Here is a 26,619-nt window from a genome sequence, read left to right as displayed (position 1 = left end):
TACTGAAGTGTTTAAGATATTACCTGGCCCGTAGGTAGTACTCAAACATTATCTATTATTATTTCATCAAATTCTGTACAGTAAGGAAAGTCAGCAAATATTTATTATATGTGCTTTATACTTAGCACTGTGCTATGTACAGGGGTACAGAGAATTAGAAACCATGGCAAGACTTTTTTCTTTTTTAATGTGGTGCTCGGGATCAAATCCACTGCTTTACCACAGAGCTATACCCATAGTCCTTTTTTAATTTTCCTCCCTTCCTTCTTTCTTTCTTTAACTCACTCTCTCTCTCACTGGGGATTTAACCCAGGCATGCTCTACCACTGTGCTACACACTCAGCCCATTTTTTACTTTGAGACAGGGTCTGTTGCCCAGGCTGGTCTTGAACTTGCCATCTTCCTGCCTTAGCCTCTCAAGTATCTAGGGTTGTAGGGGTGCACCACTCTGTGTGGCCCATGGTTGTACCCTTTATAAGCTTAAAACATGTATAACCAGGAAGTTGCGTAAAATTTAAATCTAAAAAAAGTGAGTAAAGTGTAAAATAAAAATAGAATGTGCAAGAAAATACAATAGTTATGTAAGATAGAGCATTTAGCAAAAAACTGATAGGATTTTCTGAAGGGGGTAGATGATGAAGTTTTCCTGGGAAGGCTTTGAAGAGAAGGACTAGCACTAACTACAGCTGGAGGAATAAAGAAACTGTAGGGCAATTTCAGTGACTAAGACATAAATTGATTAAGGCCAGGACTAGGATGATGGCACCGGTAGTAAATATACCAGCATGGATATAAAATTTGTTTTGAAGACAGAAGCACCTATACTTATGACTTAAAGAATGTGGGGATAGAGTATGTCAACTTCTACACACATACTGGGATAAGGTAGATGAAGCCCTAGTTATAAGATGAGACTGAGTCCAAACTGACAACTGGTTGTTACAAATGGCCCAATAAGCCAGAATGGAGTCTAGTCAGTGGGCAGTGGTGGTCCAGCCATCAAAGAGAGAATGTTTCAGTTTATAAAAGACCCAATAGCAGTCAGAAAGAACCCAGTGCCTCTAGCAGCAACAATATTTAAAAAACGGCTAAAAAAGAAATACTCTGCCACCAAGCTACATCCTCAGCACCTCACTCCCTCCCATCTATTTAAAAAATTTTTGAGACAAGGTCTTGCTCAGTTGTCCAGGCTGGCCTTGAATTTGTAATTCTCCTGCCTCAGATTCCCAAATCACCACGAAATAATTTCTTGAAGCCAGAAAAGAGCTAGTGCAAATGATTAGGACGCAGATATTATCATGACAATTCAGTTTGAGAGTGCAAGATAAATGCACAATTAAGTTGTACAAAAGTTGAGATTCAGGCAGTAGGGCACCAGCTGCTGCCTTATGAGTAGCTGGGAATGTGGAACCCACAACATCAAAAAGGGAGAGTTGAACCAATCAGAACAAATGATACCCTCACCACTCCTAGGAAATATAAAACTAAAGCTTAGAGGAGAGAAAGCCAAAGAGATACAGCACTCAAGATAGGGCAGTTTGAAAGAATGGCCTGAACAGAATCAGATGGTGTGATTGAGGAGACCACTTATAAAGCTTTTAAGGCAGAAAAATAAAGCTTTCAGAGGTCATATGCCTAAACAACTGAGAGGACAGTCTCAGACATGAAGAATTATACAAGATTTTATGTGAAAAATTAAAGGATAATGTAGAAAGAGCAGGCCATGTGCTTTAATCCTACCATTAAAAAGCATTAAAGCATGATTCAGATCTACCCACAGAAAATCACCAATAGAGCTTTCCTACGTGCAAATAGAGCCAGCACACTAGGCCACCAGGAACAAGACACAAGACCTTCACTCCCCCTCCACTACCTTGCTTTTTAAAATATGTGAACCCAAAACCTTAATGATTTCAATATTAATTTCAACCTATATCCAACAGTAAAAATCAGTCTCACTGGTCATTCATTTTTAACTCTGCTTCTCAAAATTTATGGACTCCTCTCCACCCGCCCCTTTTGTTTTTTTTACTTGAAGAGTTTCAGTTTGAAAGCTCAATAACAGCTGATAGTATGAACTAGTTTTTGTTTTCAAAGTAAGCACACTCCATATATTTTTTATTCAGCAATAGGTTTTTTTTCTTTTTGGTACTGGGAATTGAACCCAGGGGCGCTTTACCATTGAGTCACATCCCCAGCTCTTCTTGAGACAGGGTCTCATTAAATTGCTGAGAGTCCTGCTAAATTGCTGAGACTGGCCTCCAATTTGGGATTCTCTTGACTTATTCTCCTAAATAGCTGGGATTATAGGCATGCACCACCACACCCTACATTTTTCTTTCTTTTTAAAATATTCCAGGGCTGTCACAGCTTCTGGAAAGCACAATTTTAGTTTCTGAGTAGTCAGGTGTACCTTGTGATATTTGTTTAGTATTAAAGTTTTTTAGAAACAACTCTCATGTTCTCTTAAGGCACAGCTTAGATTAGGTGCTGGATTTCTCATGACACTTATACAAATACACAAATTTTGCATATGTTTATTCACATATTTATGAAGATTGATGGAAGCCTCACAAGACTTGGCAATTATAATAGATTAAACTAAAAACAGTAGGTAAAAGGCACTGCTTTAAAGTTCAAAAAGAAAATGAAAATAATGCAAAGAAAATAAAAATTAGAACTGACATTAAAATGATGACTCTAGTAACAAAAAAAGAGATGAAGTCAGAATTAATAATAAATGTGATACTTAATGTGGCAGGACTAGGAATAAGGAGAAGAATGTATATTATATACTGACTCACATAATGAGAAAAGTTGTGATAATAAAATCATAGAATTATCTGAAAGTTACTTTGATCCATATAATAATCTGAAGAACAAACTGGGTTTCTTAGTGAATGCCTTTTTTCCACCTGCTTTTTTCCCATTCTGTTCTATAATCCCTGCCCATCTGTCCCTCTGGTTGACTCCATGCTGGGAGCTCAGTGGGACCAGACACAAGGCAGGCTGGGTTAGGCACTTCTATGGACTCCCAGTACCCTTGTGCACACCCACTGTCATCACACAGATCACATACTATACCTACTGCTGGCTTCTCTGGCCTCACTAGACTCCCTTTACCCATCTTTTCATCACAATGTCTGGACAGTGAAGTTTTTGAACATATAAATTAATGAGTCATGTTTGGTATTATTGCTATGAATTGAAATATGGTGCTACAACTTCAAAATTCTTGCCACTCGGCATACAAAGCTAGGTACTTTTAGGGAGAATTTGCAGACTCAGAGGTAAAAGTCTTTTTTTTTTTTTTTTTTTTGGTAGTGCTGAGGATTCAACCCAGGGCCTTAAGCATGCTAGGCAAGTGCTCTACCACTGAATTATAACCCCAGCTCTCAGAACTGGGAGTCTTACACCTTTACAGCATGAGAAGTGAAATTATTTTTGTTTGACTGGCATATTCCTGCTTTCCACAGAAAGCTACTAATGCTTGGCTTAGAATATTAAAGAAACCACGATGAAAAGATCTGAGTTAAATATGTAAAAGCTAACTCATAGTGGGATTTAAACCATAAAGGAGTGGCCTCCTGACACTACGGAATGCTTTCCTTCTAGGAATGCTGTACCTCTGAGGCAACACAGGTGATGGAAGGGGACAAAAGTGCTAACTGGGATGGATCTGGAAACAGTGCAAACAATTAACCACCCCAGCATAGTAGTCAGTTTCTTATGCTTGGTCATCTGGAGCTTCTTCTGGCTTCCATAGCTCTGCCTTCACCCCTGCTCCCTCACTTCTGGCCATCATCCTACCAATCTTTCTTACTGGGGAGCAATGGACATGGTGCACAGGAGAAAGGAAGCCTCAAGGCCATGGCCCGGCTGCTTCCCCGGAACCTGCCTGCCTGCCTGCCTGCTGGAAACCCATTAGGGACAGGGAACATTAGGCCTGGAGGAAACACTAGCCTCAGAAAAACAGTAGCGCCTTTTCATTTCCACCAACTTCTTGAAATCTGTGTCTAAAAAAGTTTGGCAACAGAAGAGATGGCTTCACCTGGCCATTACAGCAAGGGAGAGGAGTAGGCCTGCGAGCCGTGCCAACAGACTTGAAAACCAGCATCCACACAATTCTAAAAGTCTAGGTTCTCGAAAAGGAATAATAAAGAGATGGGACATTGGGGCTGGTCTCCTCTGTGTAACGGTAGGAATGTTACCTCTCTTAGGCTGCAGGACTTCAAAAAAGTTATGGGCCATACTCTGGAAAGATTTTGGCAACCTTAGCGAGTCTTTGTTTTAAATGCCTACACATTCTGGACACACTGACCTGGCATTTTATCTTTTCAAGGTACATAAACAGAGTATCCTGTTCCAGCAACCGTATAAATGGACATCAAGTGAAGGGGAGCTGGTGCCAGCTTCCTTGCCCAAGGTTCTAGAGAGAGTGACTGTTCTGCCCCAGTGTTCAGGTCTCCATTTTCTGGTAAGCTAGTCCTGATTCAGTTTGCCAGGAGATTGCAGTCAAATATCAGAGCCACTGAGCCCGATTCAAAAGGGCCTCTGGTAATAGGAGAAAATTCCTCTCATGCTTCTGCCTATAAATTCAACAGCAGCATTGCTTTAACATGGAAGCCACTAAGTGCCCCAGCAGTGCATAGCCTCAAACTTGTCAGAAAACAGAACCAACTGTTTACTGTCCTTGTTTATTCTCAGGTTTAAAATGTAAGTAACACCATCACCCCTCTCCTAAGTGTACGCCCTGTGGGGCCCCATGATACACTGTGATTACAATGTACTAAGAAATGAATGAGCTCCCTAATCCCGGAGCTGGAGCCTGCTGTTATTTAACAGTATGTGTTTTTATCACATGCTAAACTCAGCTTCACAATCTTCATAAAGGTGTGCAAGGCAGCATGGTTATTACAGCGACTTCCATTTGCCCAGTGTCAAGTGTCCCTTGTCCTGGAGAAGAAAGTGTCACATGTCAATAAGAGTGTCCCTCAATGACCACATGAGGCTGGGGATGGGGGTCTGGGGTACCTAGCTGCTTTTCCCGTTCCTCGCGTCGCTCCCGGGCCAGCCGCTGCCGGTCATCAATCCGTAGCACAAGTGGAAGGTCTGAAAGTAAGACAAAAAAATATATATGAGAGAAAAAATGGTTTTTTTAAAAAAAATATATTAAAATATTCTTTGGTCTCATTAATGTGATGAATGAAATATCACTTTACGTCTTAGAACAGTCAGTACATGTGTCCTTAGTTACAGTGATACACTTGAATATTATAACTCTCCTGAGAATTCCAAAGCATTTTTCTTCTATTTAAAAGCATTATGTAGGAGTGGGGGTATAGCTCAGTGGTAGGGCACCTGCTTAGCATGCACAAGGTCCTGGGTTTGATACCCAGCAACAACAAAATATAAAATAAAAACAACGTAAGGTCATAATTTATTTGTGGCTTTTTTGCTATTTCATCAAAAAATATAAATGATGTTTTGTGTTTCTATGAAACTTCTATTATTTTTATGCTTTCAATATCAAAAAATTTGTTTCTTAATAACGAACAGGATCCAAACTGAGTTGATACTGAGCAGGTGTTTACTAGTTAGAAGTGACTAGAATCAGCCTGACAGGAACTCAGTTTCTATTCTGTCACTTGGTATATAAATACAGTCATACTACTTACCCTCCTCAAGCTATGACATAGTTTTTATTTATTACCTGTAAAAATGAGGACAAAAACAGAACCAATCTCACATCATCATAAAGATAGTGAGCATCAGTATAATGCTTAGCATGTAACGCCCAGAAAATCAACTTATTCATTCAGCTCACATGAAATATTTACTAAGTTCCAGACACTGTTCTGTACACTGAGAAATACAGCAGCCAACATAAAGATGAAAACCTCAGTCCTCATGGGCTTTACCATCCTACTCAGGAAAAATCTAGTAAACAAGATAAATAAAAAATAATAACTAGAATGAAAAAGACACAGAATGTTAGATTGAGTTAAATGCTAAGGCGACAACAAAGCAATAAAGGGCATTATGAAGAGGATGCTTAAATTTTTAGATGAGGTCTAAGGAAGGTTTGGATGTGATGATAATTTTTTTGTGTAAATACTTGGTGGATATGAGGGAGTCAGCTGTGCAGATATTCCACAAAAAGCCTGCAAAAGCCGTGAGGTCACAAGTGCCTCATGTGATCAAGAAACAGGGAGATCTGAATGACTCAAGCAGAGTGAGATCAACAGGCTCTGGGCCTGGAGACACAGGGCCAAGTCACTGGACTCACTGGGCACAGTGAGGATTTTGGATTATACAGAGATGCCCTGTGTGTCTGCGCATGTGCGTCCCCATTTGTCCAGCAGAGGGCTACCTTTACAGGCTCATATAGAAACAATAACAATAATCACACTAAAAATCAGGTTGTTCTATCTACTAAATTGACATCATACTTTTAGGGTCTCATGTTCAAAACAGGAAGCTGCCTCACACATTAGAGACCACATAGGAGTGCTTCATTAACAAATTTAAAAGCCTTGCTCTGATTTCATAGAATTTGTAAATTTAAAGGAAAGAAAAACTGTATAAAAGCCCATCAGGAGCCTGCATAAACCAAGCAGTGGAACTCATGAGAAGGCAGGTGATGACCATGTTACACTTTGCTTTTGGTTTTAGGTATGCCTGTTTTGGTCTGTTTCTATTGAGACGGGGTCTTACTATGTTGCCCAGGCTGGTCTGGAACTCCTGGGCTCAACTGAAACTCTGGAGTAACTGGGCCTTCAGGTGTGCACCACCAGGCTCAGTTTTAGGTTAACCTTTCTGTAGGAAAATAGGGCCCTGCCTCCAAAGGGTTTAATTGTGAAACAGGAAAGTGGTCATGTGGTCCCTTCTCAGGCAATTTGTTAAGGGTCAGTCAAGGGCTTTTGGGTTTTTTTTTCCCCCTTCCTTTGGTGGTGTTGGGAATTGAACCCAGGTCCTTGCTCATGCCAGGCAAGTGTTCTAATGCTGACCTATATCCCCAGCCATTTATAAAACATTTTGAGACAGGGTCTCACTATGTTAAGCAGGCTGGCCTTGAATTTGTGACCTTTCTATCTCAGCCTTCTAGGTACAGGCATGCACCACCATACTAGGTTATTGGGTTTTGGAGAAAGCAAAATGATATTTTGAAGAAAGAAAGAACTTGAAGATAAAGTTAGAAAGACAAATTTTAACTTGTCACTTAAAATATTCACTAACTAATATGAGGTTTACTTCTAAAACAACAGAAAAGTTGAAAATCAACTGTTTATAAAAATCATAAGCACATTGAAGTTTGTAATAGTTTACTTTTTAAATTGCACTGACAAATTCTGTCAATAGACAACAAATCAATAAAGCATGTGCCATTTCTAGCTTTCTTTTAAGTACATGCTAAATATTATACAAAATTTTGTAAAGAATTAATAATAACATATGGTTTATAATCCCAGTTACTCAGGAGGTTGAGGCTGGAGGAACACAAGTTCAAGGCCAACTTCAGCAACTTAGTGAGGCCCTAAGTAACTCAGCAAGACTCTGTCTCAAGAAATACAAAAGAGCCTGCACAGTGGCACACTCCTGTAATCCCAGTAGCTTGGGAAGCTGAGATAGGAGTTCAAGGCCAGCCTCAGCAACTACAAGGTGCCAAGCAACTCAGCGAGATCCTGTCTCTAAATAAAATACAAAATAGGGCTGAGGATGTGGCTCAGTGGTTGAGTGCCCCTGAGTTCAATCCTGGTTCAATACCAACTCCCCCCCCCGCCCCCCGCAAAAAAAAAAAAAAAAAAAAATACAAAGGCCTGGAGATGTAGCTGTGGCATCCTATGCCTTGGTTCAATCCTCAGTATCAAAAAAATAAGAAATAATTAAGAGAAACATGCACGTCCTCACCTACCCACACCAGTATTGAGAGCCATAACAAGACCTGGGTCTCCTGCAGTAATGAAGCAGCTCCTGATTATGCAATGTAATGCTTCCCATTTAAGTGCCTTTGAAATGTATAATCAGTGATTAAGTAAGCACCTCTGGTTTTAATCCCTGGTCCAAAAGTACAACCAGCTTGTAACCCCAGCAATTTAGGAGGCTGAAGTAGGATTTCAAGTTCAACTAGCTAAACCCTGTCCCAAAATAAAAAAGGCTGGGAATATCATTAACACCTGTGACAGATACAAATGGGAGGTGGAGGCGGGCAGAGGCTGGTCTCTTTTGTTCACTGCTGCATTCCCAATGCCTAGGCCTGTGCCTGGCAAAAAGAAGAAACTCAATAAGCATTTATTGAGTGAATGACCAAATGACCACAGCCAGCTTCCATTAACCTGGACTGATGAGGCAATGCAACTACAAAAAGACTTTTGAAACTCTAAACATTAGAGATTAAAATTTCAGTTTTAATAACTAAAAACTGACAAAAGTTGTCCTTAAAGATAGGTTTTCAAAAAGGAAAAATTACAATTGAAGAATTTCAAGTAAATAGTAAACTTTCTATAATACATTACTTTTTTCTTGTTTCCATTCCCACATCATTTTCCCTGAAAATGAAATCAAGGTACACAAAATAATTTACCATTATGTATATTCCACATGGAATCCCAATCGTTAGCATAAAATTAAGTTACTGATTCTCAGAAGAAAAAAGGGCTTAAAAGAAATAGGATTTTGGGCTGGGAACATAGCTCAGTTGGTAGAGTGCTTGCCTCTTATGCACAAGGCCCTGGGTTCAATCCCCAGCACCATAAAAATAAGTACATAAGTGAATAAATAAAATAAAGGTTTGCTGTCCATCTACAACTACAAAAAGAATTTTTTAAAAAAGAAAAAGAAACAGGATTTTGGTATAAGTAAAGTTGCAGTTGCAGTCTCCTCCTGTCTTTGATGATATGCAGAAACCCCGACTGTTCTGTACAAACCTAAAGTAAGGTCACTCTACTGGAGACTTACTCCCAAGGTCAGGGAAACCAGTTCATGCTAGCAGTCCTTTTCAGGAATTCACTAGACCCTGACTCAGAACTGATGACTACTGTTTATATGATAAATAACTTGTTAGTGTTGCACATTTTACAAAGCACCTTCACATATATATTATCATTTTATTAGTCCCAACAATCCTGTGACTTAGGTCTCACATCTATTTATTTAGTGAGGCCCTAAGTAACTCAGTAAGACCCTGTCTCAAAAAATACAAAGGAGCCCACACAGTGGCACACTCCTATAATCCCAGTAGCTCGGGAAGTTGAGACAGGAGAATCTCGAGTTCAAGGCCAGCCTCAGCAACTACAAGGTGCTAAGCAACTCAGCGAGACCCTGCCTCTAAATAAAATACAAAATAGGGCTGAGGCTATGACTCAAATGAGAGAGAGAAAAAAGAGATGACTAGTGATAGGGCTTAAACCAGACCCTAACTCAGTCCTATGCTTTCTACACTGCACCACAGCTACAGTCCTGAGAAGGGCGTGATGGGGTAGTCACAGCAGGACTGGGAGATCCCAAGCACACCTTCCTCTGTGAAGGATGCTATTTACAAATAAGGGAGAATGAAGTTTAAGTGGCTCTTTTAGAGACCTAAGGTAGAGGGATAGGGATTAAAAGAAACTTTTAATGAATCTGAATTTTATCTTTTCTCAGCTGTATAAAAAACGTAATTTTCTCTCCTAATTAGAAAAAATTGATAATTTAGAGGCAACTGATGGAGTATGAAGAACCATCCCTACTTCAGGACTAGCAGAAATGGACAGATTTATACTCCTCAGACTGTCTCTTCCAGTCTGGGTTCAAGTACTCAAGTACTAAATGAAGCTGGGAGCAATAGTTCTTCCTGGATAACATGAGACAGCTTGTGCTCATACTTATAAAATGCCATGCAGAACTTCCATGACTATTTCAAATGTAAAACATTCACAGTTTAAATGTGGATAGATGCTTTCAACATCAGAGATGCTCTAGAAGAGAGATCAACAGTAGAGGAATGGGTTCCAAGTATCAGAGTTAAAGGAGTGAAAGAAATTTAGCTGAAATTTACTGGGTTAAGAGAAACTCAGAAATCATTTAGTTAGGATGTTTAAATCTAGTAATTAGGGCCATATTCAAAATCTCCCAAAATATTATACTTTTTTTTTTCATTTAAAAAATGCCCTAGAGAATGAAAACCAAAAAAACTGATTTATTTATCTATCTTCCTATGTATTTGCAGTGCAAATTCAGGGATTTTTGCTTACTAGCTAAACACTCTACTACTGAGCTACATATTTATTTTTTATTTTGAGATAGGGTTACAATAAGTTGCCCAGGCTTGCCTTGAACTTGTGATCTTCCTGTCTCAGCTCCCAAGTAACTGGGATTACAGGTGTGTGCCATTGTGCTTGACAACAAACTGCTTTAGAGACATTCCTATGATTCAGACCCCATAAAATCAAAAGGTTTTACTCAAGCCAGTCTTTCTTTGCAAGAACTCAAAAAAAAAAAATAATAATAATAATAACATGGTGGTTCCTAAAATAAGAGCTTTTTATATATCTCTATTTGTATATACAAGAAAACAGATACAGGATGTTCAATAGACACAATCAGGAATGAAATGTCTCCTCATTTAGCTTGACTTGGTCAATATGAATCAAATGGCTCTGTGAAAAGCCTAGAGTGGTGGTTCATGTCTGTAATCCCAGCAACTATGGAGGCTGAGGCAGGAGAATCATAAGTTTGAGGCCAGCCTCAACAACTTGGTGAGATCCTCTCTCAAAATAAGTAAATAAACAACAACAACAATAAATAAATAAATACGGAAGAGAAGGAAAAGGAGGAGGAGAGAGGTTTGTAATTCAATGCTATTGCACCCCTGGGTTCCATACCTAGTACCCCACCACACCTAAAAGAAGGCTCTGAAAAGAGATGGCCCACTGGGCTAGAGGCGATACTCTGACCTTTGTCCTTGCTAGTCTCTGTGCACACCTCTCATCACACTGGCAGTTCACATACTGGTTTACTCCCCCAGACTGTCAACTAGAGGGTAGGGATTGTGCCTTTTAATAACCCTGGTAAACTCATGATGTCAACACTAGATGAATAAATGAGTTAGCAGGATATATAGGTACTGACTATACAGTAAAGAATGCCAGAAGTTAGAAGCAGTGGTGGATGGGGAGAACCTGAGAGCTACAATTTAGCTGTGTTCCATTCTCATTGTTAAATAATGAGGTTTTTGTGCTAAAGAACTTCTTCTAGTAGGATTCTCACCTGGGTATAAGGAATAAAATCTGCTAGAATAAGTTCTACAGGGCCATGTTGTTTGTGGATACAGTACCTCTCAGACTCCCAGGCACAGAAGAATCTGCTCAGTAAAAACGAAATAGCAGCCAGGGGTTAAGTGAGTAGATGGATTAATAAGTGAATGAATGAGAGCCAAGCTGACTAAAGGGGGAAATCTCAGCCTGTGAATCAGAACTCTGCTGACAATGCACATCCTTTCCTGCTAATAACTGCTCAAACAACCCTTGCAACAACAATTGTTACTGTTTTTCTTATAAATGACAGGCCAGCTGTCATTTATAATAGTGAATTATAATTTACTATTCTTGGGTGATCTACTGATTTAGGTCTGGTTGTACACACCTGTAATTCTACCTATTCAGGAGTCTAAAGCCAGCCTGGGCAACTGAGAAAAGTCTTGTCTCAAAACAAAGGAAAAAAAAAAAAAAGGCTGGGGACTAGTTCAGTGGTAGAGTGCCCCTAGTTCCAATGCTGCCCTCCCCAAAAGCAAACAAACAAACAAGAAGACAAGCCTTGTTTATCTATTCTGTTCAAGATGATTTCCTCATTGGAGGGGGAAAAAAAATCCCAAAGTACAAAGGAGAATGTTTTCTGTGAGACTAGACCTAATTATATCTATCTTTATTCTAATTTACTATTCTTGGGTGATTTATTGTTCTTTGGCCTTGAATATAGCATAAAGTAGGATTCCAAAAACTTCAAGTGATCTTCAGTTTGCTGTACCGTCCTGTAATATTTGAGTGCCATTCTGCATGTTCATCCCTACTAAGAATCTGCCATAAGCTGCTCTGTCTCTTCAACTGTATTTGTTTACAGACTGCTTCTTTGTATCACTGAGTGGAACAGATCATGAATCACAGGCTATTAAAAATGAAATTACCATGTAGGTGTGCAAGCTTTGTACAGAACAAAAACATAATTCGATGTGAGCTTTACTACATGTGAAGATTTCTTTAAGTGGTTCTTTTTTTTTTTTTTTTTTTTTTAAGTCACAAAAGAGATATGCAGTAATGCTGGGGGAAAAATTGTGTTGTATACACCATTTCAAACAGAACAGTAAAATTATTACCTCTTAACACTACTTGGCAGTAAACAAATGCATCCACATACATCCTTTCAATGACTTGTCAAAATGATTCTGTGAGGAAAGCAGGCCGTGAAGCTGAATCTCCATTTTAAAGAGAGAAAACCTTTATATCCTGCTAACTCGTTTATTCATCTAGTGTTGGCTTCATGAGTTTACTAGGGTTATTTTGTTAAAAGGCACAATGCCCACCCTCTAGCTGACAACTGGGGAGTAAACCAGCAAATAATCTGTGAGAGGCCCTCAGATTTCAACTCACAAATCCCCATGAGTGTGTTTGGGTGGCAGGACTGGAAACTAGCTCTCCTAAACTGTAATTTAGTTTATAATTCCTCAGCATGCCTCTAAGGCTTTTGAAATAACCTACATTTTCCCAAAGTAAATGCAATGCGTCATACCTGGTTTATTTCCTGAATGAATGCTATTTTGTCCTGAAGCTGTAGAGGAGGGGCGGTTGGGAGCATTCTTCTTATCTTGCGCTTTACTGCCATCAGGCGCTATAAAAGGAGACAAGAGAGACAAGATATATTTAGTTTCTTGAAATTTATTCAGAAATATTTACCCAGTCAACACTTTTGTATCAGGTAAGAGGCTAGACTCAGGAAATGAAAAAAATGAAGCACTTACAACTCCCACCCTCATGTAGGGAAGGATATGTCCAAAAGTCAATCATCTCAGCTCATGTGTCACTTAGGGGGTCCACAAAGAGCTCTTATTCTGGCTGTCCAATTCACACATCAAGCAGCCATGAGGAAGCACCACTGGACACTAAGGTCTTTGATCTCAGGTCTTATAAAGTCCATACATTAGGAGTTTTAAAATTCCAACCAGTAGAGATAATTTAATAGGATTTTGGAAAAGTTTCCAATCAAGTACAACAACAAGGACTATTATTATTTATGTATTTATTTGTGGTGCTGGGGATTGAACCCAGGGCCTTGGGCATGCTGCTAGGCAAGCCCTCTACTACTGAGCTACACCCCCAGCTCAACAAGATTATTAAAAAGTGGAAGTTTAAAGTTGTCCCCACGTGTATCATTTGATTTAATATACTTTCAAAGGATGCTTGCTACTGCCTCAGAAGTCATGTCAACACCAAGCCCTTGATTTTTCCTGCCTCCACAAACTGCTCCAAGTGCAGCATCCCCCTCAACTAAGGCTTCTTCATTTTTCCACCTGATCAGGCTCAAAGCCTTGGGGTCATCTTTGGTTTATCTTTTTACTTCCTACATTCAATCCACTAGTAGATTCTTTAAACTCTACCTTAAAAAGCATCTGACCACCCACCTTTTGCATCATCTCTTCTCAAATGTCTGCAGCATTCTTTTTGGGTGCCGGGGAAGTCAGGGAGCTGGTACTAGGGATTGAACCCAGGGTTATTTTACCAGTGAGCTGCATCCCTAGCCCTTTTTATTTTTTTGAGGGAAGGTCTCTCTAAATTACTAGGACTGGCCTTGAATTTGCAATCCTCTTGCCTCAGCCTCCTGAGTTGCTAAGGCATGCACCACCTGGCACAGATGCAATATCCTCTTATCAGGTGTATCTGATCCTGCCCTGAACCCCTTCAGTTAAAGATCCCATTTAAAATATGCCATGCTGTTCCTTTGCTCCAAACTCTCCAATACCTCCCAGAATAAAATCCAAGATCTCTACCTGGCATGAAAGGTACTGTATGGCTTGACCTTTACCTTTAATCACTTTTCCTATTACTCTGCTAGACTTGAATTTGCAGTCTATCTCAAGACTTAGCACATACCCCAAAGGCTCTTCTTCCAGGTAACAACACAAATCTCTCCTTCACTTTCTTTGCATCTCTGCTCAATTGGGATAATAGAGTTCTATTTAAAAACGGCACCCAATCACCCATCTCTCCTCACCTGTAGCCCTTTCCCACTGACATATTACATATTTCTGACTTCCTCACTCAGCTAACAGCACTGGATATATAACCTGGAAAACTGGGATCCAAATTTTTGAAGTTGAAAGTGTATCATAATAATTATGTTTCAGAAAGACTAATGATAAAAATGGATCCCAAGATGTACTTTAAAAATCTACAGGTGAACTATAGAGACCCACTCTTTGCCCTCTAAACAAGGTAAATACTGAATTTTTATGGCTGTATTTCTATTACATATAGTATTTACGGCACAGAAAACCACAGACTAAATCATATCTTACAAAACTGTTCTAACTGCCAGTTTCAAACAACTTCTTTGTTTCAAATAACAGCTTTCACCACAATGTTGATTACTGGCTTAAGTTTCATATGCTTGAGCTCTTTTACCTTATTTGCAGGGATGAGTATGTAAAGAGAACAGGCAGACAGCAAATCAAAACTTCAACCACAAAAGGCCTCAGCCAGTGGTTTCTAATATGACTTTGCCACGTGTAAGGAAATTTTGCCTGGCAATTTACCCCAGGGAAAGGATCACTCACACTGGTGCTGAGGGAAGGGGACAAACAAGACAAGTATGAGTGGACACTGACCCAGGAGGGGAAGAAGAAGGCCGGACTGCTCTGAAATTCCTTAATGTACGCCCTCAACCCACTCGCCAAAATCATGTGGTGAGCAGTCACCATGGAGAGGTCTGGAAGCAATGATCGGTTTGTCTTGACCTTCAGTCTCAACTTTAGAAACACCCCAAAAGACCAAAACAGTATGGTGGAAACCTTGTTGCTCACTGGGATACAGCAAGTTCTCCTCTTATTTTATTTATTTGTTTTTAGTACTAGGGATTAAACTCAGGGGGCGAAATCCCCAGCCTTTTAAAAATATTTTATTTAGAGATAGGCTCTCACTGAGTTGTTTAGGACTTGCTAAATCGCTGAAGCTGGCTTTGAACTCTCAAACCTCCTGCCTCAGCCTCCAGAGAGCCACTAGGATTATAGGCGTGTGCCACTATGTCCAGTCTTCCCTTATTTTAAAAGCTAATCTTTCAAACATTCATAAAGAAGTGAAAACTTAAACAGAAGGTGGAGTGCCACAGGGATTTGGAGGGAGTAGTTTCTAATTTTGTTTTATCACCACTACCAGTGCACAGAAAGTAAAGCCTTAATTACCCAAGCAGTTCAGGAATATTCTATGTATTATTCTTAGGAAACTTAAAGATAATTGGCACCACTGGTTTAGAATACAGTTAAAATGTTTTCATGTCTGTCATGCCTGGATGAGTTAGACATTATTTTTCATCTTTATCTGGTGAATGGACTCTCTAGTTCCCCAAGTCCTGACAACAAACATCAACACTAACTGAATATCATGCAACAATTGGACCATGAAGGACATGAGCAAGACCCCAAAAACATGTTCAGTATGAGTCATTTTTCTGAATAAGCCATGATAAAAAGCTTTCCTTTGACTGTAATTTGCTTTATTATGCTGCAATTCATGTCAAAAAGTCATTTAATTAAACTGGAGGTTTGGTTACTTGAATCTGTCTATCTCTGACTTTCGTTGCATGAACTCTAGTTGTGCATAGAGGTCTACCTGCACTCTTCATTACCACCTGAAAGTTGGGAATTCATTTCTATCCAGGAGACCCTTGGAGTCACACTCACCACAAAACAAATTTAAAATCCATCTGAAAAAATGTCTATGTTCATGTAAAACTGACATGTTAAATGTAGTAAAATACAAAAAAGTTTTAAAGATTATCAACTTGTTTAGCTCAAGATTACATAGTACTAGTTTCTAATCATTCAGTTGGACACTGTGTCATGGTAAGAGCCCAAGACAAAGGGAAACCTGGGTTCAGATCTTGCACCCTGGTTCTTACTTGATGAGTGACCAGAAAGTCTCTTCCCCCAACTTCCATGCTCTTCCAGAGTCCTGGGCATTCCACGCTCAATCGGTGCCCGTTGGCTGTTAATAAGGCTCTGCCCCTTGTGAACTGTGAATCCTCAGTACGTCACTAAATAAAGTAAGTCTTAATTTCCCTATCTGTAAAAGGGGAAACCAGTTTCTGAGTTCTGGAAATGAAATGAGATAATGTACAGAAGGGCAGCGCACAGTCTGGCCTACAGCAAGGTTCAGTACAGCATAGAGAGTATCTTTGGCTCTTCCCTATTCCCTACACACATAGGAAACTGGGTTTCTATTTCATCAGAGCTTTGTGGGAAAGAAAATCTAGGGTAACTTGGGGAGCAAGTGACCAACGTAGGATGAAGGTCTGGATGAGGCACTGGTTTCAGCTTAGCTACCACAAGAGGAGGAATGACTGTATCCCCTGGGGCCTCAGGTATGATTTTTTAGGGCTTGCCCTGGCTCAGGAAGGGGTAATAAGCACTCTTTCTGCAGTTTGGAGAGATAATTGTTTTTTACAATGCAATGTCCTTTACTAAAAGTAAAACAAAAATGAACCTTAAAGAAAAGGAAAAACCCTCAAACATGATGACAGGAAAATAAAATCTCCACAGAGTAATTTTTAAAGACAAAGTACAAAAACTTCACTACTGAAGAACACAATGAATACAGGAATTTATTCGTTTTCAGATTCCCAAAATTAAAAAATTTGGAAATCTTAGGTAATTAGCAGATAGGACTAGCAGATAGCTATATCTATCATGTTTAGATTTAAAAACACTACTTCATGTAATTTGGGTGACTTTCCAATATTATTTAAATCTCTTCTTTCATTTTAAAAAAAAATAAACTAATTGAGCCGCATACTATTGTGTTCAGTAAGTCTTTGCTAGCCTTATGAAATCTTTATTGATCTTCCTCCTCGCTTGAAAGCTTTATTCCATTAGTGACACATCTGAGGTTGTGGGAATAAAGACAAGAGGAAGGATCGAGACGGGCGCCCTTGTGGTCTGGGACTCTGTCTCTCTGATGCACTCTATTAAAAAAAAAAAAAAAGGAGGCAGCAGGCACTGGGCGCGTCATCTAGTAAGACTGCTGCATAGCTCCAGTAAATGCCTCTCCTTCCACATCCTCTACAATTTATTACATTCCTTACAATCTCTTCCCACAAAGACCCTGGAGTTCTCACTGCTTTATTCCTATTTTTGAACATGTGATCCTATTGAAGAGTCTTCTCTGAACTGCTTCCAATCACTGAGCCAACAAATGATCTATGCCTTTAGTCAAATGCCTGCTCTGAGACGTGACTACAGCATAGGACCATCCTGAGCTTATGCTTTACTGACAAGTGAACTTGACATCCATAAGGATAATGTATTTCAGTTACTATTTTTAATAAAATATGAAATGTAGACTGGGAAGCAGCAAAAGTTTAGAACTGAATTCCCATCTCTGTCTGAGCACTTCTCTGTTGCTCCTTGATTTGGATTTTGTGGACTTAACAGCTTTGTGAAGGCAGCTTTGGGAAGGTAACCTAGAACACAGGATCAGAGGTTGAACCACATGAAATCACCTTTTAGTAGTTAAAAAAAAAAAAGGTTACATATTAGCAATTTTGTATATTTAATTTAATAATTTAAGTTTGTACAGAAAAGGTTAACACAGCAGTCCTGACACTGCCATCTTTACATTTATATATTCATATATATTCACTTCTTGTATTTAATTCATTCAATGTTATTTGAATAAATATCCAATGTTATTTGTGAAATTTGTGCTAGAATAATAAGCAAACAGGTAATTTCACAACTCTTAATGAGTTTTGCTTTATTCCACACAATTGAGAGCTGCTTATTAGCTAAATTTCTTATAATCAGGCATTGTAGCACATGGCTGTAATCCCAATGACCTGTGTGGCTGAGGCAGGAGAATGATAACTTTGAGGGCAGCCTAGGCCACTTAGTGAGAACTTGTCTCAAAATAAAAAGAACTGGGAATATAGCTCAGTTGGTAAAGGGCCCTTGGGTTAGTACCCTCCCCACATAGTCATTATTATCTTTATCATTATTATTTTTATTTTGGTAGGGGATTGAATCCGGGGGTCCTTTATTACTAAGCTACATCTCCAGCCTTTTAAAAATTTTTTTTCATTTTGAGATAGGATCTCGTTAAACTGCCAAGGCTGGCCTAGAATTTGTGATCCTCCTGCTTCAGCCTCTGTAGTCCCTGGGGTTACAGGCGATAGCTTCTCATAACTATTTATAAACTTATGTAGGCATAATCAGAGCTTATGGGAGTTAGCATCAGACAAACCAGGATTTTATTTCCCACGTTTCCTCAGTTTTCCTCCTGCTCGCATTTATTCTGACCCTACTCAACAGGACACCACTGTTTGGTACTAGAAATTCTACTATAGGCTAGGTAGCAGTATCTGAAATGCTTGGGACCAGAAGCAATTCAGATTTTGGATGGTTTCAGGTTTGGGAACATGTGCTTATACATAACAATATTTAGGGATGGTCCTTAAGTCTAAACATGAAATTCATTTGTTTCATATATACAACTTATACATCTGCCTTGAAGTAATTTTATTTGATATTTTTAGTGTGCCTGCAATTTACACCCCACCACATGAGATCAGGTTTGGAATTTTCTACTTATTTCATTTATGTCAATGCTTAAAAAGTTTAGGATTTTGGAGCATTATGGATTTTTAGACTAAGGATGCCCAACCTTTATTGAATGAATAATGTATCTATCTTCTTCTCTCACATCTGTTCCTTTGTCCTGCAATTCTAGGTAACACTGTGTTTTGGAGCTTTTGATTCACCTGGTGATCTCTCTTCTCTTTGAATGGTTACCTCCTATCATGAGGCAAAGTACTATCTCTGGGTCAGTCACTTTTAAGTCTGTGTTTATACATATGTTTTTCCAACATAGGTCCAACCTAACCTCTAGGGAATATATGCTGGTGTATCTCTGTTATGGTTTAAAACTTTCAAAATCTGAACTGTCTCTACAACATCAGCCAACCCCTGATGCTGGTCTCTTTGCTGCTATCAATGGAACTATCTTTTTTTCCAACAGACATTTCCAATAACCCACCACAAGCCAGCTACTGGGCTGTGTGCACTGAGAACACAGGAACACAGCATTCACTTTCAAGACGGAGAAGTTAATGTAAAAGCAACAGCCCACCAATCAATTTTTGAAAAATCAGTAAGTCAGGGTGGTTTAATAACCAAATAAACGCTGCCCATAGTGCTTTAGGGACTCTGAGGTGGGAAAAGGTGTGTTGGGGGCACTTTACCTAGTGATGGGCAGCATCACTATGTAAAGATTTTGAAGACTGGAGAGAATCTGGAAAAGTAAAGATGAAAGTGGAAAACTCTCTGTGCTGGGGCATGTGTGAGCAAAATTACCAAGGCAGAAAAACATAAGAGATAAAATTAGGGAACTAGTCAGAATAGCAGGTTTAGGAAGAAAGGTAGTTGAAAATATGATGAAAGAAGAGGCTAAGGTCAATGCTTCCCAAAATTGCAAGATTTTGGAATTTATCATGAGGCACTGCACAGCACTGATCAGTTGTCACATGGAAGGAACTTCCAGTTGTGAACTGCTTTAGCTTCAGTGGATTCTGCATAAGTGAACCTAGAAGGCTAACAAGCCTGGCAATGCATTTAAAAAGGTTATCATCTACTGGGCACCACAGTAGGCCTGTAATCCAACTACTTAGGATGCTGGAGCAGGAGGAGGATAGGTTCCAGGCCAGCCTGGGCAACTGAGGAGGACTCTGTCTCAAAATAAAAATAGAAAGGACTGGGGATGTGGCTCAGTGGTAAAGTACCCAGGGTTCAAACCCCAGTACCAAAAAGGAAGGGAGGAAGAGGGAGGAGGGAGAAGGAGGAAGAGGAGGAAAAAGATGAGAAGGAGTGGAAGGAAGAAAATGAGAGGAGGAGGCATATCCACTCCATGTCCAAAAAAGGAAAATATTTCATGTTATTCTAGGATGGTTTTTAACACTGTGCAAGGCTCAAAGTTAAATGGCTATATTTACAACTACAAAATATAGAAAGGTCTGCCCAATATCACTGCCCAAATGCAGAGAATATTGCCTGCATTGTGTGGTGAGAAACAGGTAGACAACACAGCCCTGCCGACAGCATCTGAAAAGGCCACGAGGAGGCACTTCAGCCGGAGAGGTTTGTAAGCCCAACCTTTGCTGAAGCAATTAATTAAAACTGTTTTGATGATTTGTCCAAGAAACATCCAATTTAGCTGAATATGAGGAAAAGCACATTTCAGAAAAGCACATGTTCTATACATTTTGTGGGAGCTGTGGAGAATCACCTACTAAGCCTGTGTACTACTGAAAGCAGCTTCTGGATTCACACTACAAACTCCTTCAGACACATTTAGCTAACAAGAATAAACATTACACATTTAAAATTCAATCAAAAAAGGCTTTTATCTAATAAATAAAAGAAAACCTTCTTTCAGCCAGATGGCAACCCATAGAAATGCCGTATTTTCCACCTGTGTTGGTATAAAGCAGATTAAAAGGCAGCCTTTTCATCTCCATTAGGTGGCTTCCTCTCCCAGGGCTTATCTTGAGTCACAACTAGCTACTATACAAATTATCACTGCCCCACAGCAGGAGAAATGTTTATGACTGAGCCAAGTAAAGGGCAAAGTACAAAAAGGGGTGGAAAGTCTAACCATATTAAAGTTTTCCAGTTGTCCTGAGAAATTCCAAATCACAGACTCTAGTTACCCCTCTAAATTTCAACAGCTGAATGCAGAGTGTGTAAAATTAGATCCAATTCAATTAAATGCAATGTGTAATTAGAAGAAACCATTAAAGTAACTTGGAAAAATAATTAAAACTCAATTATACTTTGCTTCTTAATTAAAGTAACCAAATGAAAGAGGTTGTCTTTAACAGGATAACAACTTATTTCAAGAACAACTAAAATGGCCAATGCCTGCCTCACTCCCCCAACTACGGGGGATTGAATCCAGGAGCATTCTACGTCTTAGCTACATCTCCACTCCCATACTTCTGTTTGAAACAGGGTCCCACTAAGTCGCTGAGGCCGGCCTTGAATTTGCCATCCTCCTGCCTCAAGTTTTTTGGGTCATTGTGATTATAGGCAGCAATATGACCATATTTTACAAAATTATTAGCACTGGCCACAACATAGAAGAGCTAGTGACCAAAATAGAAATGTCCAGTTCATAGACACAATTCTAAATAGTGGATTCAGTTTACGATAACCACTTTACAAAGAAATGTGGATGTTATTTTAATCGTAAGATCATTAATTGGCTAAGTTTAATCAGTGAAATAAATACACATATGCTCTGCTACAAAATATCAGTAATAAATCCTCTTCTATAGAAAATAGTAAAATATCTTAAATTTCTTACGTACACTTTGCATAATTCAGTAAGAATTAGTGGTACACGGGGATGTGGCCCAGCAGTAGAGTGCTTGCTTAGCACAAAGTTCTGGGTTCCATCCCCAGCACCACCAAAAAATTAAAATAAAAATAGAAGGAAAAACAAAACCTGCAAAACATTCTTGAAAAAATTAGTGGTAAGTACTGAAAGGTAAAGTTCATTCCAATTCATTTCAGGTAGCCACTGAACATTTAACTTAAAGGCTTAAAATTATGGGCCCATAGTGTCCTATACTACAGTCATTTCTACATTTGTGACCTTATTCTTTTTCTTCCTCATATGGAACACCAGCCTCTATATGTCTTCTACCATTTGCATATGATCTTATTTTCTTTTTTAGAGTAGTTTTAGGTTCACAGCCCAATTGGCCAGAAAGTGCATATACCTGGCATGCCTCCATACCCTTAGCCTTCCTGGCTATCATTTGTTAAAACTAATGAACTTATACATCATTATCAATCAAAGTCCTTAGTTTTCACTAGGGTTCATTCTTGGTGGTCTATTTTGCATTAGTTTTTACAAATACATAATGACATGTATCTATTATTATAGTAATATTCAAATCCCATCCACCTACTATTCAGCTCAAGTCTCTCATGACATCTTTTCTAGCTATTCCTATCCTGTCACATTGCCTTCTGACTTTTACTACACTCCAGTTTGCTCCGTATTTGACTTTATTTCCTCATATACTTTTCAGCACCGTGTCTCCAAAAGTTCTAAATACTGATAGGTCTCATGCAAGGCAAGACCCCCCCCCCAAAAAAAAAAAAAGAGTTCTAGAGAAAAAAAATGGGGGAAATGCTTGATGCCATATTTTTTCCTAGAAATTCTCCCTGCAAGTCTATACAGGGAAGGTTCTGTGTCACTGCGTGATGGTTAACCAATAAACCCCCACTCTCTGATGCTTCCTTTTTGACAGAAACCTATTTGGTCATGGGACATAGTTCTGACCAACAAATAGAAAATGGAGGTTGGCAGGTGGGTTTGTGGAATTGCTGACTCAGGTGGCATGAACCTGATGGTTCTTCCCTCTTCTTTTCTTCCTGCCCTGAACAAGGGTGTGATACTACTTAAGGGGGAGGATCCATCTGGTAACCAGAAGGTTATCATGAAGCCAAAGGAAAAACAGAGAGGCCTGGTCCTGACACCTTTATCCTGCTGGACAAATACCAGCCAGCTGTTCACTTCTGTCTTGCCTACAGTTAATATAAAAGAAAACTTTTATTTAAATTGTTGTTTGGGGGACTTTGTATCCACAGTTAGGAATAATCCTGGATTGATTCAGAGTTCCCACTGACTACAGAATTAAGTCCAAGCACCTTGGCCTTCCAAATGTCTTCTAAAGCATGGCCCCAGTGCACCCATTTAGCTTTAGCTTTCTCTGCTCCCTGGCAAAGAATTCTTTCCTCTCGGTCACTCATCACCAGTTGGGAAAGTAGGCCCCCACCATGCTTGAGAGGTGGTGACATTCAGAAAAACTGGAGCAGGTGGGACAGTGTGTGAGGGACTGGGCTAATACAGGCTATGGAGGAACACATATGAGCTAGAAGGCAAAAACAAAGCATGCAAAACTAGGTGTTGGCTTGATAAAAACATTTCCCATACTGTGTCTTGGACTACAGCCCTTTGTTCAAGGTCTTCACAAGCAGGCTCGAAATACTGTGGGGTTCTCTACATATTCGGCACCTCCTTCATCTGGTTTATCAAGACCCCTACATCTTCTATTTTCATCCAGAAGTCAGAAAACAAAACAGATGGTGCCTTATCAACTTAAAGCAACCAGCTTCAGTTTTTTGATAATAGCAGGTAGAATAAAATCAGGAGAAAAACAGAAGAGAAAGGCACCATGTCAAGGTTTGAGTGATGTCTGTGATAGGAATCATTGCCACAGGAATCTGCACACCTCAGAAACCAGTAGATTGACACAACAAATGTGAAGGGTTCCCAGAGCAAACCAGTCATCTAAGATAGCTCTTGATAATGCCCAGGCTGCGATTCTCCTCTGCTTCAGCTGGCTAGTATCTTAAGGCCCTATGAATGATTAGTTATGAGCTTCAACTCACAGGGAGGTTTAATTAACTTCCCTATCAGCAATTCCATAAATAAGTCTATAATACCGGAAAAGTATTAATTGCACTCTTTTTTGTTTACATAGCCTGTGCAAGGCCTTGGGTTTGAGTCCGAGACCTGCAAATAAATAAATAAAATAATTAATTAATAATAAACGAAACCACTATTATAGTCTTGTAAATACATATAAGGTAAGGATCATGGGTGATCATATTTCAGAATTAGTTGAGACAAGAAGTTCATCTGATAAATAATTGTACTTAGCCATTTAGATTTTTTTAAAAATTTTGTCTTAGAAACAATCATAACCCATGGTCCTCACCTACTACTTCTGGATTAGCTATTTACCTTCCTTAGGCAAGATTTTCTGGCAGGCTGAACTTGTCTTTACAACAAACATTTGGTAGCAAAATTATAATAACTGCTGATGTCTGACAAAAGCTCTTATTTTTCATGTTTAAAAGATGACTTTTAGGACTAGGGCTGGGGCTCAGCAGTAGCCTGGCATGTGTGAGGCATTGGGTTAGATTCTTAGCAACACATATAAATAAATAAAAATAAATAAATAAAAGTCTATCAACAACTTAAAAACTATTAAAATAAATAAACAAAAGATGACTTTTAAAAATCATATGAAGATACTATGGACAAGTACAGCAGTACCTCAAAGCCTTCTCTGGAGGAGAAGAAGCCATGCCAGGAAAGACTAATGCCAATCTCATTAGTGTGACTGGTGCTTCACACAAGGAAAACCTTCTCTTTCTATAAGTCACCATGTTGATTTTAGAAAATCTTAACTGTGAAAAATGACACTGCACCAATACATGAACATTGACCTTAAGAGAGTCAAACTGACATGACCACATCAAACGTGATTGTCCAGGTATTTGCCCTACATAACCAGTTTTAGACAAGCTTTTTTGCTGCATTAGTATCCACCCTTACTATTGAACATCGGGACATGAAGGTATGATTCCACTGCACACAGGGTAAATAAATACAAATGATATTTTATGTATCTTCTTCCTTAGTAGAGCATATTTCTTTTTCCCCTTTCTCCAAAAAAAAAAAAAAAAAAGGTTTATTGTTTGGCTAGCAAAGGAAAAACACAGGGGACTTCTGCCCAGAGGCTGTGATTCTGCCCATTAGTAGGAACGGAACTTTTTAAAGAGGGATTCAAAGGCTACATTCCATGTGTTCTCTGTTGGAGTTACAAGGAATTCACTTATGAATGTGGGAAATAGTCATTTCTGAGCTCTTCCTCTACCCCAAGGTCTGTTATTACTTTGTTCCTAGAGGGGTATGTACTCAGGGAGAGATAATTCTGCCTAAAATGAGGAAGAAAGGTAATCCTGTTTCCCTTGAGATTAGGAAAGAGGAGAGATTAGGAAGGAGCAGGGAGAGAGGAAGAGAAAAAAGCATGTCCATTTTTAAAAAGTTGCAGTGGCAGAGCAGCAAGGGCTATATTCAAAGCATAAAGTGGACCACTGTTACATTTCCCCACGGTCCATTTCTACATTCTATTTCTATGGAAAAATGGGTGACAAAATCTCCAAGAGGCTTCCTGCTGAAAGAGAGCAAAGGTGGGGGAAACAACCCAAAGTCCTTTTTCTTCTATCAGGTGGGGTGTGGACAGTGAAGGGTATTCAGCATCAGAGCAGTTCAAAGGTCCACAGTGGCAGATGGCAGGTGACTAGACAAGGCATACCTAGGGCAGGGATCATGCTAAGACAACAATTAACAAATTAACAATTAGTAGCAAAGCTTACTTTTTTGGTAAACAGCACAAAAGCAATTAGTATTTCAGCCAGTCTTGGAAAACCATGATGAGGTAACTCGTAATCATATCAGTGAAAAAAAAGATTGAATGTATCAATGTAGGAGGTAAGGAAGATTTGTACTTCTATGAGATCAAGCTCAAGTTAACTCAAGACAAACTTGGGATTCTTGAGTCCTTTGTGATCATTAGTATTATGAGGCACTCCCACACAAGAACCCTTCCTTTACAGTCTCCAGCTTTACTCACTTTTGGTAGGGCTGATACAAGTGTACATCTTAAGCTACATAAAACAAAACAAACAACAACAACAACAACAAAAAACCATTGTTTTTCCTTTTAAATGTCCATGTAGAACGTGCTTAGGCTATACTCTCCTGCCAAGTGTTTAAGATCAAGTTGGTCAAAACTGACCTTGTTCCTATCTACTCATCTTCCTACTTCCTATCTAGTCAACTGAGATTCCTTAGAGCTCACTCTTGGGGACATGTGCAAAGCCTCTTGGCTCCCTAGCTTTCCTCTTCCAGTTGTGCCATCTGCCAATTTGGGTTAGGGTCCTCTTGGAAGCATCAGGAACACTGCCCTCTCCAATGGCCCTCCAGTAGAGCAGATTTCTTAATCATCCATCTTATACATGTACTGTACTGGGTTAGACTTGGTGAGTTACAGAGGTAACTTCTGGAACTCTCTTGGATATCTGAAATTTTGCTTACATGTCTGGTAGAATACTAATTCTATTACAAAGAAAAATATTTTGCAACAACATATATTGTTGTGAGAATCATCACTACCCAGGGTGGTAATAACACAGAAGATACATTCTGTTACCTTCAGTCTCAGCAAAGAACTGGTTCCCAGCCCCTTTCCTCCCTCCACTCACTGTCCCATGCTGTGGTCTTGATGGAGATGCTTCCACTCACCACCACAGTGGGACTTCCCAGACCACCCTCCCTTGACTCCTAGGTAACTTCACTGGGCAAGCTCTGCAGCCCACTCAGGAGAGATCATTAGCAATGAGTGGACAGGACTTCTCTACCTCAGTCCCTGAGCCCGCGGCCCACTCGAGCACACACCCAGGTATGGTCCTAAGAACTTAGCTGGCTGACTTTTGCTGTGCAGCGCAATTCTTGCCCTGGC

At 39.5% G+C, this 26,619-nt stretch overlaps 1 protein-coding gene across 1 annotated transcript in view; it reads right to left on the bottom strand.

The window, feature by feature from the left end:
• Map7 (microtubule associated protein 7) overlaps positions 1–26,619 on the bottom strand; it is a 177,689-nt gene that overhangs the window by 50,328 nt on the left and 100,742 nt on the right. The window contains exons 2-3 of the mRNA XM_027938534.3: positions 12,763–12,861; positions 5,035–5,112 (exon numbers count right to left, since the gene is read on the bottom strand). Coding sequence (XP_027794335.2) covers positions 5,035–5,112; positions 12,763–12,861 — 177 coding nt within the window. The remainder of the gene's footprint in view (positions 1–5,034; positions 5,113–12,762; positions 12,862–26,619) is intronic.

This window comes from Marmota flaviventris, chromosome 6, assembly GCF_047511675.1.
Source record: "Marmota flaviventris isolate mMarFla1 chromosome 6, mMarFla1.hap1, whole genome shotgun sequence".
NCBI lineage: Eukaryota > Metazoa > Chordata > Mammalia > Rodentia > Sciuridae > Marmota > Marmota flaviventris.
The sequence above is the reverse complement of the archived record's forward strand: the minus strand, read 5'-3'. Positions and strand labels throughout refer to the sequence as shown.